This window comes from Ictidomys tridecemlineatus, chromosome 11 (assembly GCF_052094955.1).
Source record: "Ictidomys tridecemlineatus isolate mIctTri1 chromosome 11, mIctTri1.hap1, whole genome shotgun sequence".
Classification (NCBI taxonomy): Eukaryota; Metazoa; Chordata; class Mammalia; order Rodentia; family Sciuridae; genus Ictidomys; species Ictidomys tridecemlineatus.
Window position 1 is genome coordinate 109,965,355 of NC_135487.1, and position 18,562 is coordinate 109,983,916.

At 33.9% G+C, this 18,562-nt stretch overlaps 1 protein-coding gene across 2 annotated transcripts in view; it reads left to right on the forward strand.

Annotated features, from left to right (window-relative positions):
- The window catches only part of Man1a2 (mannosidase alpha class 1A member 2), a 144,440-nt gene that overhangs the window by 79,895 nt on the left and 45,983 nt on the right, over positions 1-18,562 (forward strand). For both annotated transcript variants that reach the window (XM_040287337.2, XM_005334925.5), the window contains exon 8: positions 362-455. In XM_040287337.2, coding sequence (XP_040143271.1) covers positions 362-455 — 94 coding nt within the window. The remainder of the gene's footprint in view (positions 1-361; positions 456-18,562) is intronic.

Genomic DNA, 18,562 nt, shown 5'->3' on the forward strand with positions numbered 1-18,562 from the left:
GTTATATTCCAATACCACTTACGTATATACATCTCTGTGTGTGTGTGTGTGTGTGTGTGTATGTATATAAGTAAATAATTATATACTTAAAAATTATTTCTATCTGAGCTACTTTTCTTTGTATCGATTTTATTATTGCTTGATTTTTAAAATAACAATCTTGTAAGAATAATGAGTCATTTAAGAAATAGCAGGCTTTCCTGACCATCACACACACAAAAAGCAGGGAGTGGGTTATAAGTTCTTAAGTGACAGGAAAAAAAAAAAAAAAGAGAAAGAAAACAAAGTCTAGACTAATACCAAACCTTGATAACCTTTATTTTTGTTCATTACATTCTTAATTTTAAATTATTTTGCTTAGGTCATGCATATTCGGAAACTACTTCAGCAAATGGATCGTCCAAATGGCCTTTATCCAAATTATTTGAACCCAAGAACAGGGCGCTGGGGTCAGTGTAAGTATTTCTAGTATAACTGATATTTTGTTAAGAGGTTAATTGTCTGAAAACTCATGCTTGATGTAGTGAAAGGTACACTGTGAGAATTAGAACCCTCAGTTCATGTCTAACTCTGTGACCTATTAGTGCTGTTAACTTTGATGAGTTTCTAATCACAAAGCTTGTTTTCTTCTTGTAAAATGCAAACATTAATAACCTGTCCCACAAAAATATTTTAATTCATGTATTTTAAGTACTTTGCTAAAATAGTGTGTGGCAGTTTGAAGGGTCATACTTACTATTAGCACATATTTGAGCACCGCTTGAAAGGATTTTGAAACACAAATAAGTTAAACTAGGAAAGGAGGCAGTTGCTCTTGGACAAACAATGTGTAATTTAAGGAAAAGATATCATGACATCCATAATTTACTGAGCTCTGTGCCAAGTTTTTGGATGTAACTAAAGGTGGGGAAAGAATATTACTGGGCTTGACATGAATTTAGGGAGCTCCCAGCCTTAGCAGAATACATTTAGAAGTAGTTGGAATATGATATGATAATGATAAATGTTGCAGTAGAGGAATATACCAGTTGTTAATGTGAAACTGTGATAGAAGTGATTCCTCTGCCTGACAGTTTCATGTTTGTTTTGGGTGGTGCTGATTTTTATTATTAGAGCTTTAGAATATTTCTTTAAAGGAACTAATTTTTTTGAAAGGAGGTAGGGTACGAGGGATTGAACTCAGGGGCACTCGATCACTGAGTCACATCCTATTTTGTATTTTATTTAGAGACAGGGTCTCACAGAGTTGCTTAGTGCCTCACTTTCGCTGAAGCTGGCTTTGAACTTGTGATCCTCCTACCTCAGCCTCCAGAGCCACTGGGATTACAGGCATGCACCATGGCCCTGGGCAGGAACTGATTTTTAAAAAATAATAAATAATGAATGTTCATGTGGGATTGTGGAACTTAAGGAATGTTAACAATTATGGATTTACCAATGTTGTTCTCTTTTAAAAGAGTCTATTTTAAAGCTAAAACCATAGAAGTTGCAACTTCACTCCTAATAAAACATTTGAGTTATTTTTGAGACTAATAAAATCATAATGAAGTAATAAGAGTAAAAAATAACAATCATAGCAATCATTATTAAATTTTATGTATTGAAACACTTGTGAATTTGCTAGTGAAAAACTTTGCCAATATGAGTATAAAGAGTGAGAAAACTTTTGCCTCAGAATTGTCTTTTAGGCTCCATTTTAGGAGTTCATTGTGATTTTGTGAAAGACAGGCAGATTGGTCCATATAGGTCTTTCAGAGACTAGATCTCACTTTTTTGGTACTACTTCTTTATTGTTGTTATAACTGAGGATTGAACGTGGGGCGCTCTCCTATAGACCTATACCCCAAGCCCTTTTTATTATTTTGTTTTGAGATAGGATCCTAGATTACTGAGACTCGTACCAAACTTGGGATCATCCTGCTTCAATATCCTAAGTTGCTGGAATTGTAATTTTTTGTTACTTCTTACATACTTTTTCTCTATCCAAAAATTCTTTACATATAGCTCACTTTTCTCTTCATTTTGAAAATAAGGTCTAATTCCTGGGCTGAATGGAAATTCTATTATCTGAGAAAGCAAAATCTTAAAAGCCACATTTCTAAATATAAGAGTGTAGACTTTTTCTAAAATATGAAAGTGGCACACACCTGTGATCCCAGCTGTTTGGGAGGATAAGAAAGGAGAATCACAAATTTCAGGTCTCAAAATAAAAAAGAAAGGAGAATCACAAATTTCAGGTCTCAAAATAAAAAATAAAAAGGAGTGACAAAAAAGCAAAGGCACGAGTGGTGTGACTGTACTTTGTGTACAACCAGAGACATGAAAATTCGTGCTCTATATGTGTAATATAAATTGAATCTCATTCTGCTGTCATATATAACAAATTAGAATAAATAAAAAATAAATAAATAAAAAGGACTGGGGATGTAACTCAGTGATAGAGCCCCTGGATTCAATTCCCAGTACTGCAATAAATAATTAAATAATAAATAAATGAAAGAAAAAATGCAGTTTTTGTGTTCCCACATAAAAGTGATTGGATTGGATTGGATCTCTACTTGGTATCTACTTGGTAGATTTTGTTGTAAGTTTTTATCCCTCAGAATTGTATTGAGATTGGAAATATTCTAACATTGGGGAAAAACATGACTAGTTTCTGCCTTATACCATATGCCAGTATATATTCTATGTAGCATAACTATTTAAATGTATAAAATGAAACAAACAAACAAAAAAATGGTTGAACATATAACCAGGAAAACTTTCTAAGCATATCACTTAAAGCAGAAACAAAGGTGTCTATTTTACAATGTATAAATGTTAACCTTCATTTCATAACAAATAAAAGGCAAGTTATGAACTAAAGAAATATTTAAACATATTTGGAAAACAAAGTATTCATATCCTTTCTTTATTAAGATCTTTTAGAGGATCATAAGCAAAGAAAAATTAATTCATAAAAACAAACACAAATGGACAATAAATAAATATTCATATTTAATCCCAAGAATAATGTTAGTAAAAATAAGTAGTAGTTGGAAATAATGTAATGTGACATCATCTGTTTCTGTACAGACTACTGCTTCTACAGTAGTATTTACAAAGCCTGTAATACTTGTAGCATCTCTGGACTGGTCCCCAGAGATCTTTGTCTCTTCTATTTCACCATGCCCATAAGCAAATCAATGCAGCTTTAACATCTATACATTAATGTTTATTTACTTTAACTAACTCAGGAGTTATTTATAATAGTGACAATTTTAAACATTTTAAAACAGCTTTTGTCCAACAGAATTTTCTATGATGAGCAAAGTGCTCTGTATTTCTTTTGACCCGTATAATAGTCACTAGCCAGACAGGGTTATAAGCACTTGCTGTCTTGTGAGCACTGTTTGGAACTTTATTTTTATTGTATTTACTTTCAATTAATTTAAATAGCTTTTTGTGCCTAATGGACAGCGATTGGACATTGTGGTATTTTTTTAACATTCTTTTTTTTTTTTTGGCGGGGGGGTGGGTATTCAGGATCGAACTCAGGGGCACTGAATCACTGAATCACATCCCCAGCCCTATTTTTTTTATTTTATTTAGAGACTTTAATATGTTTGGTTAAATAAAAATTTTGGTTCCTCCATCTACACAGCCATTAAAATTTGTAGTATACTTAACATGGATAAATATAACAAATCTAGAAAGACATTTAGAAAGAGAGAAAAGAATTACTTTAATAATAGAAAGCAGAATGTTCTATTTCTTCTGAATGTTTGTTTTAATTTTCTTTTTTTTGTTTGCCTAGTTATCCAAATTTGATAGTAAACATTAATTACTTTTGAAGTAGGGTTAAAAATATTTTAAAATAAAAACCAGGATGCCTTTATTCACAAAAAAAATATTAAGATACTGGAAAAAATAAATTACAATTTGAGAATTGCCAGCCTTTAAATGAACAACAGTATAGTATAAATTAGCATCTCTATTATTGAAAAGATAACTTTTTTCCTTCAACATTGTTGAGACAACATGAAAAAGAATGAAGTTGAACCCTTACCTTATGCCATTTACAAAAATTATCTCAAAATAGATTTTAAAAACCCTAAATTTAAGAGCCCAAACTTTAAATTTCTTAGAATTCTTAGTGGCAAATCTTCATTTCTTTTGATTTATCAGTGGACTCTTTATTATGACAAACAGATAACAGTAGTTTTTTAAAAAGATAAATTAGATTTTATTATATTTAAGAACTTCTGTGCACCAAATGATACAATCATGATAGTGAAAGACCACTCACAGAATGAGAATATTTGAAAATTGTGTATTTGATGAGGGAACATGTAAAATATATATATGTGTGTGTGTGTGTGTGTGTGTGTGTGTGTGTGTGTGTGTGTATATTTATATATGAATATATAAATATATGAATTTATATATTCATATATATATATATATATGAATATATAAAGAAGCCCTACAGCTAAACAGGAGTATGATGATACCATCGAAAAATAGACAAAGAACTTGGGAAAGTCATTTCTTCAAAGTACATATGCAAATGGAAAATAAGTTCATGAAAAAATGATTAATATTATTAATTATTAGGAAAATGCAAATCAAAACCACAGTGTACCACTTTACATCTACCCAGATGGCTATAATCCTAAGAAGAGAATATATGTACTGGGAAAGATGTGGAAAAATTGGAACCCTTGTTGTTGCTGGTGGGAAAATGATGTGTTGTAGCCACTTGTGAAGACTATTTGGCAGTTCCTCAAAAAGTTAAACATAGAATTACCATGTGAATGCAATTCAATTTCTACATATATATTCAAATGATTTGAAAACAAAGATTCAAACAGATACTTCTGAGCTAATATCCATAGCGATATTATTTACAATAGCTAAGAGGTGAAAACAGTTTGTGATGGTCTGAATGTGGTTTGTCCCCCTAGAGGTTTATGTACTAGAAACTTGGTACTGAGTGGTTGTATTGAGGTTTTTGAACCTTTATGAGTTAAGGGGCTAGATCAAGGTAATTGGAGGGTTGTGCCCTCAGAGGGGATTCTTATTGGTCTTGTGGAGTGAGTGAGTTCTTGTGGATTGTTATAAAGCAAAGCTATTCCACATGCTTGGTCCTTTCTGCATATGGCCGGTTATCCTTGTTCTTTACCATGTTGTGTTATAGCCAGAAGTCCCTCACTAGAAAAAATGTTGGCATGTTGATCTTGAATCTCCAAAACTGTAAGCTAAACAAACGTTTTTTCTTCATAAGTACCTAGCTTCAGGTATTTTGTTACAGCAGCAGAAAGATGGACTGATACATAGTCCAGGTATCCAATAGTAAATGGATTAAAAATTATATACATAGTGGAATATTACTTAACTATTAAAAGGAACAAAACTCTGAATCATGTCACAACATAAATAAACCTTGAAAATAGCCATAAAAAGACAAATATTGTACGATTCTACTGTCACATATCTAGAGTAGTCACATTCATAGAGCCTAGCAGAGGCTTGAGAGAGAGAGGAATGGAGAGTTACTACTATAGAGTTCTCTCTCTGGTCACAGAAAAGTTTTGGAAATATGTAGTGGTTATGGATATACATCACTATGAATGTAACTAATACCACTCAAAGATACACTTAAAAATAGTTAAAATTCCAACTTTTATGTATAATTTACAATAAAAATTCCAATGAGAAAAGATAACTCATGTTCCTTTATTTTTCCCTACAAACTAAATTCAAATTACTTTTCGATGTGATCACTCTCAGCAGTTATTAATTTTGAAAATGTTATAGAAAGAGCTATTCATTGGTTATTTTGGCAAAGGTTTTAAAAATCCTAGGGAGCTGCCCTACTATTGCTTTAGCAGCTGCAGTCCTTACTAAATTGTCCAATTTGTCCTTTTTAATGTTTTTGTATATTTTATATCAGCTTCTGAAAAGTATATCAAATTCCATTATTATCTTTGAGCAGTATACATCTGTCATATCTATAAATAGACTGCAAAACAAACATTTAATTGAACTGAAATTTAACAATTCAGCATTGGCTAACTGTATTATAATTAGAGTAATGATAATGTCTGACATGCACATAGCAATCACAGAGAGTAATTACCAGTAATTACCTTCAGGAAAAGTACTTGGCAACAGATATAAAAGAATATAGTAAGGAACCTAGAGTTAAAGGCAAAGTTCTTTTTCTTTTTTACTTTTTTTTTTTCCCCACAAGTTTCCTAAGTACAATGCGTAACCTATGCCAGTTGATGGTTAAAGTGAAGAAAATATAAAGAATTAGTTGTTATAATTCACTAATATTTTTTTGCTCCCAAGTTTAAAATTGTGGAAAAATAAGAATGAGTATATTATTTGGAGTTAGAAGACTAATCCTGGCTTTCCTGATTACTAAATTAGATAAAATATTGAACTTCTCTATGCCTCTGTTTCTTCTTTTGGCTGAAAGTTTTTAGAAGGATGATCTTGCGGATCATATTTGTAAGGTAATATATTTGAAAATGCTTTAATATTAGCTTTTATTCTAAAATTTCCTATATGAATATTTCAAAAAGTAGCTTCTGTTAGAATCATTAACTGTATGACATGCTGAAATAGAAGTGAATTATTGATATTTAGGAGTGCTTTAAAATACATTATCAATTTGTGAAAATCAAAAGGACCTTGGAGTGAAAATCAGACTTGACATGTAAGTAGTCACGGTTCAGTTGTTCAAATAAGAACATCAGGCTGCTGGGTGATAAACTCCATAGTTATCTTGGCTTTCAGGTTTCTACATACAGTCTTCTCCTGGACCAATTCCTAGAAGCACTTGAGTGAACTTGTCAGGAAGGAGGAGGGACTGAGACTAAGTTTTGTAAACTAAGTAAGTTACCACTAAGTCTGTCAACCCTAACAATTATTAAGAGATAGAGAAAACATTTTCCCCCACCCATAATGCTAAAACTTGACTTTCCCCTGCCCTTTCCTCCTTTATTCATTTTTATTTAAAATTCTCTTCATATATTGTTTTCTTTTCTACTCATTTGTTAATCCTTTCTTAGGTCTACAATGTATCTAAGAATAGATGCCTGAAACAAAGATACAAAAAAGAAAGAAAGAAAGCCCTCCCCCCCATTATCTTAATGACTCTTATAAATGTATTGTGTCAGGGCTGTTTTGCCTGTTTTTCTACTTCTATTTATACCTTTAAAGAGACACCTCCTGACTTCAAAGATTAGCTCTTGATACTTCTTACACCTTCCTAACCATTGAGTTACAAATTATCATTTTATACTGTTATTTCCTGATCTAAATATTTTTTCTTCATTCAATCTCTATCACATTTATTTAAATGTAAATTTAGTAAATAAAACTGTATCTTTTAGTTTCTGCACTGTTCAGTAACAATTTCCTATTTTTTTAAATAAAAGTTATTATGTTATGAACATAACATAAGAATGATACAAATAGGGCAGTAATTTATTATGGAAGAATTTGGTTGATTCTGTTCTTCGTCTTTCCTGGTTTAAATATGTAGAGAGAGTGGATATGTGAAATGATAAAAATATGTGGATTCCACGAAAGCATATCTCAGTGAAGGTATTAGAGGTAAAATTAGTGTTGAATTAGTAGCCTTCTAATCAAGCAGTTTCTATCATTTAAGGAGTTGGTATAAGAAATTCTAAATACAGGATTAGATAGAGATTGGGTTCTTCTACTGTTTTTTTAGAGAGAGAGAGAATTTTAATATTTATTTATTTTTTAGTTTTCGGTGGACACAACATCTTTGTTGGTATGTGGTGTTGAGGATCGAACCCGGGCTGCACGCATGCCAGGCGAGCGCGCTACTGCTTGAGCCACATCCCCAGCCCTCTTCTACTGTTTTAACATTATTGGAATGGGCCTGGCCTACTCTATACCTTACTTATATAAACTTTCCCCACTATTGTATAAGCTACAGTAAAATAATGATCTATTCTTATCAAACAGATACTGTGTTCCCATGATGAAGGCAGTTATTTCAATACAAGTGTTTACAAGGAATAAGTATCATCAGTATTTTCCTTGTTGAAACTTCTTGGTCTTTAGTAGCATTCTTTTACGTTAATGTAATTTCACATGGTCTCTAAATCAAGATCGACAGAATTCTTGCTTGACAGATTTTTTTGGTTGTTGTATATTTTATTTTGAGTGGAGGTAATTGATTGTTTTTTACAAGAAAATGTAATATTCTCTCTACTACTTAATAATAAGGTTAATTTTAATATGACTCATTAGTGTTACTTTTCCAATTTCCGTTCTTCCTTAGAGAATATATACTCTGTTAAAGGTTAAATAGTTAAGGCACATACCATCAGGTTTCTTTTTCAGAAACTTGACAAGAAACAATCAGATTTTAAGAAAACTCCAACAAGGAAACAATTACTTTTATTCTGACAAAACTATCTATAAATTAAGTAAAACAAAAGACCTTAAAGCAAGAAGGTCTACTAGAAAGTTATCATAATAAGCATGTGGAGCCAAGGTAGTTATATGTGAGAATGGTAACCATCCTAGCTTTTTATCCTCTTCTTTTTACCATTCATCCTTCATTAAGTCTTAGCAGTTATATTTTCAAAATATTATTTTCCTCATTCTGGTTGTCACTTTTTCTATTTATAATACCTTCCTCCTTATTTATGTTCTCTTATCAACAAATTTCTACCTATTTGATTAAAATAGAAAAAGAAAATTTAAATGAAGTTTTCAAATTCAGTAGTCTCCAACAGAAAACTATCTGATAGAAAAAAAAAAAAAAGCCAAGATATACACCTATGTGTTAAAGGCTTGATGCTGTATGAAGGTAGTAGAAGTCTTTATGAAGCAGTCCAGTGGGAAGTTTTAGATCATTAGTCTGTGCCCTCAAAAGGGAACTTGTGGAACTTGGATTTCTTGTGATCTTTCTTTCCTTCTTTTGTTTTCTGGCCACCATGAGGTAAGCAGCTTGCTCCATTACACATTCCCTGCTGTGATTGCTGCCTTGTCACAGGTCCAAAGACAATGGAACAATAATGGACTCAAATCTCCAAAATTGTGAGCCAAAATAAGCCTTTTCTTTTTATAAGCTGATTGTCTCAGATATTTGATATAATAGCAGCCGGCTAATGCATTCATTAAAAAATTAATATCAGTTTTGTTTTGGTGCTAAAGTTATAGGATAGGTTTTCTCTCATTTACAGTATTTTTGCATTCATTAATTGCACAAATTCTTACTGAACTACCAATTAACAACTACTGTTGTAGATACTGGGTGTATAGATATGAACAAATAGACAGTGACCTTAAATTAACCCATTTTTTCCTTCATTCCAGATGTGGAACACCTATAAAAACTTAAGTAGAATAACAAATATTCCACTTATGATAACATTGAATAATATTTGGGTATATATTATGTTTGCAGAATTGAAAACTTGGGTCTTAATGGGTTAATACCTTTGTAGAACTTGTGTTCTACAGAAGAAACATACAATAAACAAGCATATAATGTGTTGTCATCTAATGATTAAGAATTTTACCACACCTCTTCTGGTCACAGTCACGAGGATTCCCCATTTGCTGAATATAGTGGGGTCAATTCTTAGGTCTTATCTTTCTGAATTCATCAGCATCTCAATTTCAGTTTCCTTGAAGTTCTTTTGGTTTCTACAATAACATATTTTTTGCTTTTTTTTTTTTTTTGGCTTTTTAAACTACCTTCAGTTTTCTTAACATTTTTTTTTTTCTTTACTCCTACTGTCTTGGAATGCTTTAAAGCTTAGTCCGCTTCTCTGTCTTCGCCCTAGTATCATGATTTTAAATGCTATCTATTACACAACATGATAGATCTCAAATTTAGAACTCCTGTCCCCACTTTGTCCTTGCTCTTTGTACTCAGATATCCAATTATCTATTGGGCATCTTTACTTAAAATCTTATAGACATCTCAAACTTAATATAACTGAGCTCTTTATAATTCTTTCCACCTCATCACTTGTTATTCCTCCAGCCTTTCTCATTTCAGTTAATTGTAGCTCCATTCTTGCTTATGCCATGTATCTTGGTGTCATCCTTTATGTCATACTCAACCTCCAGTTCCTCAGCAAATTCTATTCTTTTTGCCCAAGTAACATACCTGGAATATAATTGTCACTATCCTGAGGCAGTTACCATCTCTTGCCTGGATTATTGTAACAGCATTCTAATTGGTCTTCCTATTTCCAACCACCCCCCTCACCCCCAGTCTACTCTTAGGAGCTAGTAATTGTAACAATATAAGTCACATTATGCCACTTTGTATGATTCTCCAATGGCTTTCTATCTTATTTGGAGTAGAAATCAAAGGCCTTATGAACCCTTTTTGATCTGGCTTTTATATCTCTTCTCCCTTATTTATTCTGTTCCAACTGCCTTGGCCTACTCTCAGCCCTTGAGTCCACAGGCACATTTTTCCCACACAGCTATTATACCTTCTGTTCCCTCTGCTTAGAATAATCTTCCTAGAGATATTCACATGCTTTCTTTATTCAGATTTTTTTTTACTTAAAAATTAACTTGTTAATGAAAGTTTTTCCTGGCCACTTTATCTAAAAAATCTATAGTACTATGATCCCCAAATATCCAAATATATACTTTATATGTCCCTTCCAAGAACACAGAATCAAAAGTCAGAATATCTGGGATGTGAATCCTGTATCTGCTACATTCTAGCTTTGTGACCTGAAGATTATACTTGGTACCTGAGTATCCTTATCTGTACAATGGGATAATAATAGAACATACCTCATGAAGTTACTGTGAAGATTAGGTATTTTAATATATATATAGTCCTCAAAATAGTATCTGTTACATATGACTATATAATTGCTTGCTTTTCTTAGTATCAGTAATACTTACTAACCTCGTGTGCAGGAAGCCATCCATGATTTACATGAGGGTCTTCTCTCCGTATGGTAGCCGGGGAGATTTAGGTTTGGCATTGCAAATTATCCATGGCTCTCCCTCTGCAATAGATTGTCCGATACACATGACCTTTATCTCCTTTCTGCTAGGAAGATATCTCATAGTATCTCTGTCTGATCACTTGCCCATCCTGCCCCTGCTTTTGAAATTATTTTCTGTGTCCTATAATTTTTTCATCCTTTTATTTTTTCCTAGCTTTTATTTCTCAGCCACCCCATTCTACCAAGGGAAACCCCATTTCCACCGCCTGTGCTAGACTTGGGCAAGACATGTGTTTTGCATCTCTCCATACTTCTTACTACCACTACTTATTTTACTCATTATTTATTTTGCTTGTTTTTCAACTCTCATAGCAAAATACAAGACACTTAAAGGCAGACAGTTTTCTCAGTTTTGTTCAACGCTATTCCCACGTGCTTAGAACAGTGCCTAGCACATTGAGGGCACTTGATAAATATATTGATCCATCTGTAGATTTTTAAATGATGGTGATTCTCTCATCTTCTCATCTTTTGTTGTTGTTGTTGTTGTACAGCTTCATTATTTCTTTATGAAGTGATTTTTAAAGAGTCTTTCTTTTGTGTGTGTGTGTCTTCATACATGTACTTTGGATAATGATGTTCATCACATTTCTCCATCGTTATTAACCCCCTGCTCCCTCTCTTCCCCCTTCCACCCCTCTATCCTATCTAGAGTTTGTCTATTCCTCCCATGCTCCCCACTCCTACCCCATTATGAATCAGACTTCTTAGAGAAAACATTCAGCATTTGTTTTTTTCTTTTTCTTTTTTTTTTTTTTGGAATTGGCTAATTTCACTTAGCATTCTCTTTTCCAACTCCATCTATTTACCTGCAAATGCCATGATTTTATTCTCTTTTATTGCTGAGTAATATTCCATTGTGTATATATGCCACATTTTTTAAAATCCATTCCTCTATTGGAGGGCATCTAGGTTGGTTCCACAGTTTAGCTATTGTGAATTGTGCTGCTGTAAACATTGATGTGGCTGTGTTCCTGTAAGTATGCTGTTTTTTAAGTCCATTGGGTATAGACCGAGGAAAGGAATAACTGGATCAAATGGTGGTTTCATTTCAAGTTTTCCAAGGAATCTCCCTACTGCTTTCCATATTGGCTGCACCAGTTTGTACTCCTACCAGCAACGTATGAGTGTACCTTTTTCTCCACATCCTTGCCAACACTTATTGTTGTTTGTCTTCATAATAGCTGCCATTCTGACAGGAGTGAGATGAAATCTTAGAGTAGTTTTAATTTGCATTTCTCTAATTGCTAGAGATGATGAACATTTTTTCATATATGTTGATTGATTGTATATCCTCATCTTGTAAAAATGTTACCTTTTACTTACTAACTTTTGTATCATGTTTTTATATACATGTCATATTTCTAAGTGCTTTACACTTACTGATTTGTTGGATTTGCAAGTTAATATATAGCCTTATGAGATAGGTACTAGTTTTTATTCCCTTTATATATATGGGGAAAATGAAATACAAAGAAAGTAGTTTGTATAAAGTTATACTGCTAGCAAGTAACAGCAGAGCCCTAGGGTTCAGACTTAGGCAATCTAGCTGCAGAGCTCAAGCTCTTACTCACCGCCCTGTCCTACCTCCCGTGACTTTTGTAACACCACTCTCTCTTCATCCTTTTGCTTGTATGCTGACCTATTCTCAGTGTCTCTTGTGCTCCCCCTGCAACTTATTCTTGAATTTTTCATATTTTTTAAAATACTATTTATGTCCATTGATCACTCTGTGTGTTCTCCTAGTAAACTCCCTTGGCTCCATTCCATTTTATATATTGATAACTATCAAATGAATACCCCCAAATTAGCTCTTCTCTGGATCACCACATATCTGACTGCTTGTTTGTCTCATCCATGTAGATGTCCACTTCACATTTAACATGCCCCAAATTCAGATGCCTTCCACTCCAAGCCATTTTTCCCCTCCAGTATTCCCAGTTTCAGTGAAGAGCACCACTTGTTCACTCATTTGCTCTAGTTAGAAATCTAGGTATCATCTATAGTTTTTCCTCTTTCCTTTCACTAAACACCCGGTAGATGTCAAACTAAAAGAATATAACAGAGCCAGACAGGATTATTAAATTATTTTAGGATTTATTAATAAACATTCATATGCTAAGAGGTCAGTTCAATTGAATGATAAATATTAGAAATAAACTAAGAAGGAGATGACTCTGAGAGGGAAGCTGTAGGAGATAGGGTCCAGAGCCAGGATTATATACCATGGAAAACAGACATTTCTCCCTCTATAACAAGCAAAGGAAACAGATAAATTGACAGGTAGGGAAACGATGTGAGGATTTTGCCCCTTCTCCCCACCTCCCAAGTGGTCTGTATTTTCTCTATGTATTAGAAGGGACTTTGAAGAAGAGATTTCAAATACTTGCTTTAGTGAATGGGAAAAAGGAACACTAATTAAGACATCATAGAAAAGGTGATAGGCACTGTTGAGGTTCTTGTTGATGGTGAAAATTGTGAACTTTGGGCTTAGAGGAGACTGACGGCTCATTTGATACAAAGTTGGTATTTTATTGGTTGAACACAATAAAAGAACAAATGGAGCAAAGGTCTTAAATGTTTGGATGAGAGGAATTACCTGTTGTTTTCTTTCCTAACCAGCCTAGACTACATAGGATCCTAAGTAATATAAGAAAAACTGTGTGCATTTATCCTTCTGTTTCTTCTGTTCAGCAAATTCCCAAACTTGCATCAGCCCAGCCATTGACTTTTTCCCATTCATGTTCAGTCAACTGAGCATTGCGGTTGATAATCATTAATTAAAATTGTCAATTAAAAATTACAATAAATGTATAGCTTCTATTCCAGTTGGATCACTAGTATCTGTTGACAATTCTTTTATTTTGATCAGTTTACTTTCCTGTTCTTTGTTTGCCTCCTTCTGTATAAACCTTTTATATCTCCTCAACTCTCTTTTGACTATTTTCAATTTAGGGGGCAATTTTAGTTCAGTATATGTTTAGTAAAAAAGTATTTACATGCATTTTTAAAAGTTTGGGAGTTGATATTTTAAAAACTGAATTAAAATTAGTTAAATTTATTGGGTTACTAATAGGTTTGGGTTAACTCCAAAAACTTTTTGAATTTTGTTTATTATATTAAAAATTGTTTTTATCAATGTACAGTTGACATGCAATAAAGTGTGTATATTAAAATGTATTATTTGATAAATTTTGAAATCTGTATATACCTGTAAGAACCTCACAACAATCAAAATAAGGAACGTACCTATCATATTCTTTTGTGTTTCCTTCATCAGTCTCCTCTTCACCCTCTCTAGGAAACCATCCATCTGCTTTTTATATTTGTTTTTTTGTGTGGCTTCTGTAATTCAGCATGATTATTTTGAGATTCATTCGTGTTGTATATCAGTGGTTCTCAGTAGAACTCTTTTGTGTGGAATACCAGTTTGTATCTATCTGCACACTGGTTGATCAACAATTGCGTTTCCTTTCCTACCCACCCTCCCCATCTCTTTTGGTCTGTTACAACCATAGCTGCTGTGATCATCTATGTACAAAATGTCACAGGTTCTCACTTCCCTGAGTAAGTACCTAGGAGTATAGTTGATGTATATGTTTAACTTTTTAAGGAACTGCCAAAGTATTTTTCAAAGTGGGTGTGTCATTTTGCATTTCCTTCAGTAGTGTTCCTCCACATACTCCCAACAGTCTTTTAATTTTAGTCATTTATGTATGTAGTGGCAACTCATTCTAGTTTTAATTAGCACTTCCAAAATGACTAATAATATTAAACAACTTTTCATTTATTTACCTTCTTTGGTGAATTGTTCGATCAAATCTCTTGCCCATTGTCCATTAAAATAATGGATTGTTTATTTTCTTAATTGCTGAGTTCTAAGATTTTAGTACATATTTTAGATACAGGTTCTTTTTTAGATATATTCTTGGCAAATATTTTCTCCCGGCCTACAACTTGTCTTTTCATTCTCCTAATGAAAGCACTGAAGAGCAAAATAATCTAATTATGAAGTCCCATTTTTATCAATTTGATTTTTCATGAATTTGTTTTTTGGTGTCATATCTAAGAAATCTTTGCCTAACCCTTTATAAACTTCACAAGATTTCTTCTAAAAGTTTATAGATACAGATTTTATGTTTTGGCCTGTGATTCGTTTTGAGTTGATTTTTGTATAAGACTCAAAGTTTATTTTTGTGTATGTATATCTGATTATTTCAATACCATTTTTAGAATAGCCTTTCTTTTCTTCACTGTATTACCTTTGTACCTTTGGTAAAAATCACTTGTATCTATAGGTATGGGTATATTTTAGGGTTCTATTCAATTCTGTTGATTTGTTTTACTATTCCAGTGCCATAGTAGTTTAATTAGTATAGCTTTATTGTAAGTCTTAAAATAATGCAGTGGTTGACGTAGTGAACCAACCTCTAATTTTCTTGTTTTTAAAATTGTTTTTGCTACCTAGGCTCTTTGAATTTTCATGTTTGTTTTATTTTATTAATTATTTTTCTTATCATCATCATTATTTATAGTACTTGGGGTTGGACCCAGGGCTTTACTCATGTCAGGCAAGTGCTCTACCACTGAGCCACATTCCCAGCCCTTCCATATTAATTTCAGATTCACCTTGCCAATCTGTAGAAGTCTTCTGGGAATTTTTTTTTTTTTTGGTGAATGTGTGTGTGTGTGTGTGTGTGTGAGTGATTGTATTGAATAGATAGGTCAATTTGGGGAGAATTGACATGTTCATAACTACTAATTCTTCCAGTCCACAAGCAAAGTATATCTATCTCTTTATTTGGTATTTCTTTATAATTCCTCAAAAATATTTTGTACCTTTGAAGGCACAGGTCTTATATGTTTTGTCAGATTTCTCTGTAAATATGCTATATTTTATGCTCTTATAAGTGATTTTACATTTAAATATTTTGTAGCTAATTTATAGAAATAAATTGATCTTAATATAGTAAGCTTTTATCTGCAACTTGCTGAACTTATTATAGTAACTGTTTTGTAAATTCCACTAAATTTTCTACATGCATGATCATGATATATCTAAATAAAGACAGTTTTACTTCTTTATTTCCAATATGGATGCTAATGTTGAAGAAAAGTGGTGAAAGTGAATATTCTTGTCTTGTTCCTGATCTTTGGAAGAAAGCATCCAGTCTTTCATCATTAAGTATGATGGTAGCTATGGGCTGTATCTGTTTGTTTGATCAGGCGTGATTGTCGAATTTTGTTACATGCTGTTTCTGCCTCTTTCTTTGTTTGTTAATGTGTTGATCACCTTTATGTTGTTGTGATCAAAAATACCTGACAAGATCAAATTAGAGGAAGAAAAGTGGACCCACAGTTTCAGAGGTTTAGTTCCTGGTCAACTGATTCCGTAGTTTTAGGCCCATGGTGAGGCAGAACACATGACACAATGGCAGCAATGGAGGAAAATTGATCTTTTCATGGCTGCTGGAAAACAGAGAGAGTGGTGAAGGGGCTGTAGGAAAGATGAATCCTTCCAGTGATGGATTACATACCTCCAGTGATGTACCTCCTCAAGCCATGCTGCATCTGCCTATAGTTAACACCCAGTCAGTCCATTAAACTAGATGGACAACTGTTATAATCTAATCATTTTACCTCCAAATATTCCTGTGTTAATACAGGAGCTTTTGAGGGAGTCATCATACTCAAACTATAATATTCTGTTCCTGTTCCCCAAAATCTCACGTTCATCTTACAATAAAAAATACATCCAAGAGTTCTCATAGTCTTAAGTGTTCCAGTGTTACCCAAAAGTCCAAGTTCAAAGTCTCCTCTGAAGCTCAAGGCAAACTCTTGACTGTGAGCCCCTATAAAAATTAAAATCAGGTTATACATATGTAGTATATGAGACATAGGAAGAAGAAATGAGACCAAAGCAAGACCTAAACCCAATGTGGCAAACATTTTTCATAGCTCCACCTCTGGCATCAAAGACACAATGTGGCAAGATGTTTTCTCCAAAATAACAGGCATCCCTCCCTCCCTTTTGGCCTTGTCAGTTGCAGTGTTAGCTTGACTTTCTCTGCAGCCAGCAGCTTTCCTAAGTAGAGAGTCTATATTACTATCATCTCTTAATTCCTGAGGTCCCCATTCCAGCTTTGACTTTACCTTCACAGCTTCACACATTGTACTCTCAGGGGTGGCCTGCAGGGATTCCAACCCTACTATACTTTTCCTGGCCTCCCAGGCCTTCCTTATTGATGAAAGCCTCCATGAACCCTATTAATGTAGCATCCTACATTTCTACCCCAACTCAGTAGCATCATGTGGAAGATGCAGCTGGGATGACAAAACAACTTGCTAGACCCTCTGTACAAGCAGGGTTCCTTCACTGTTTCTTCTCAAAGAATTTTTACACTGGGCATAGTGGCACATGCCTGTAATCCCAGCTACTTGGAAGGATAAGGCAGAAGGATTACAAATTCAATACCAACCTAAGCAACTTGGCAAGACTCTATCTAAATAAATAAGTAAATACAAGGGGCTGGGGTTGTGGCTCAGTACTTAAACACTGATAGGTTCAATTCCCAGCACCAAAAAAAAAAAAAAAAAATTTTTTTTACAGGTATATTCTTGAGGCTGCAATGAGTATGGTCTTGCCAGTTCCTGAGACACTCTCAAGGCATCTTTCCTATTGTCTCTGTGCAAAATACTTAACACCTATTTAGTGCCCATAATCATTTCAACAATCATACCTTCCTTGGCCTCAGTTTTACACACTTTTTAGGCCAAACTGCAAGTTTTTAAAATGTATCTGTCATGTTTTCCATCCCCAGTTCTCAAAGTAAACTTGGCTGAAAGCCAATAATAATATCCATGTCACTGCCTAAATGCTGTGCTGCCTTAAAATAGCCACCACCAAATCAATTAATTAGCCCATCACCTTTAAATTTGGCCTCACAGAAAGTCTAAGGACATGGGCAAAATGTAGACTAAGTTCTTTGCCAGAATATTACATGAATGCCTCTAATCCACTTTCCAGTAGAATCCTTGTTCTCCACTGAAACCTCAGTCTTTACTGCCCTGCATTCCTATCAGTATTCTGGTTTTCTGAATCACCACCAGAATTACCTGTTAAGCTCCACTTACATCATTTTAAGTCTTCTTTATTCTGCATCTCCAAGCTTTTCCAAACTCTTCCCACAAACCAGTTCCAAGGGCTTGTATACCATATGGTCAGATTAGTCATAGCAGTGACCTCACTTCTTGATGTCAATTTTTGTGTTGGTCAGCTTTTCATCACTGTGACCAAAATACCTCACAAGAGCAACTTGGAGGAGGAAAAGTTTATTTTGGACTCATGGTTTCAGAAGTTCAGTCCACAGTCAGCTAGTTCCATCCCTCTGGAGCATCATGACCAAAGGGCAGAGGAAAGCTACTTGGCTCATGGTGACAAGGATGTTGAGAGATAGGGGAAGGGACCACAGGAAAGATGAGCCCTTCCTGAGCATGCCTCCAGTGAGACTTCCTCCAATCGTGCCCCTCCTGCCTACAGT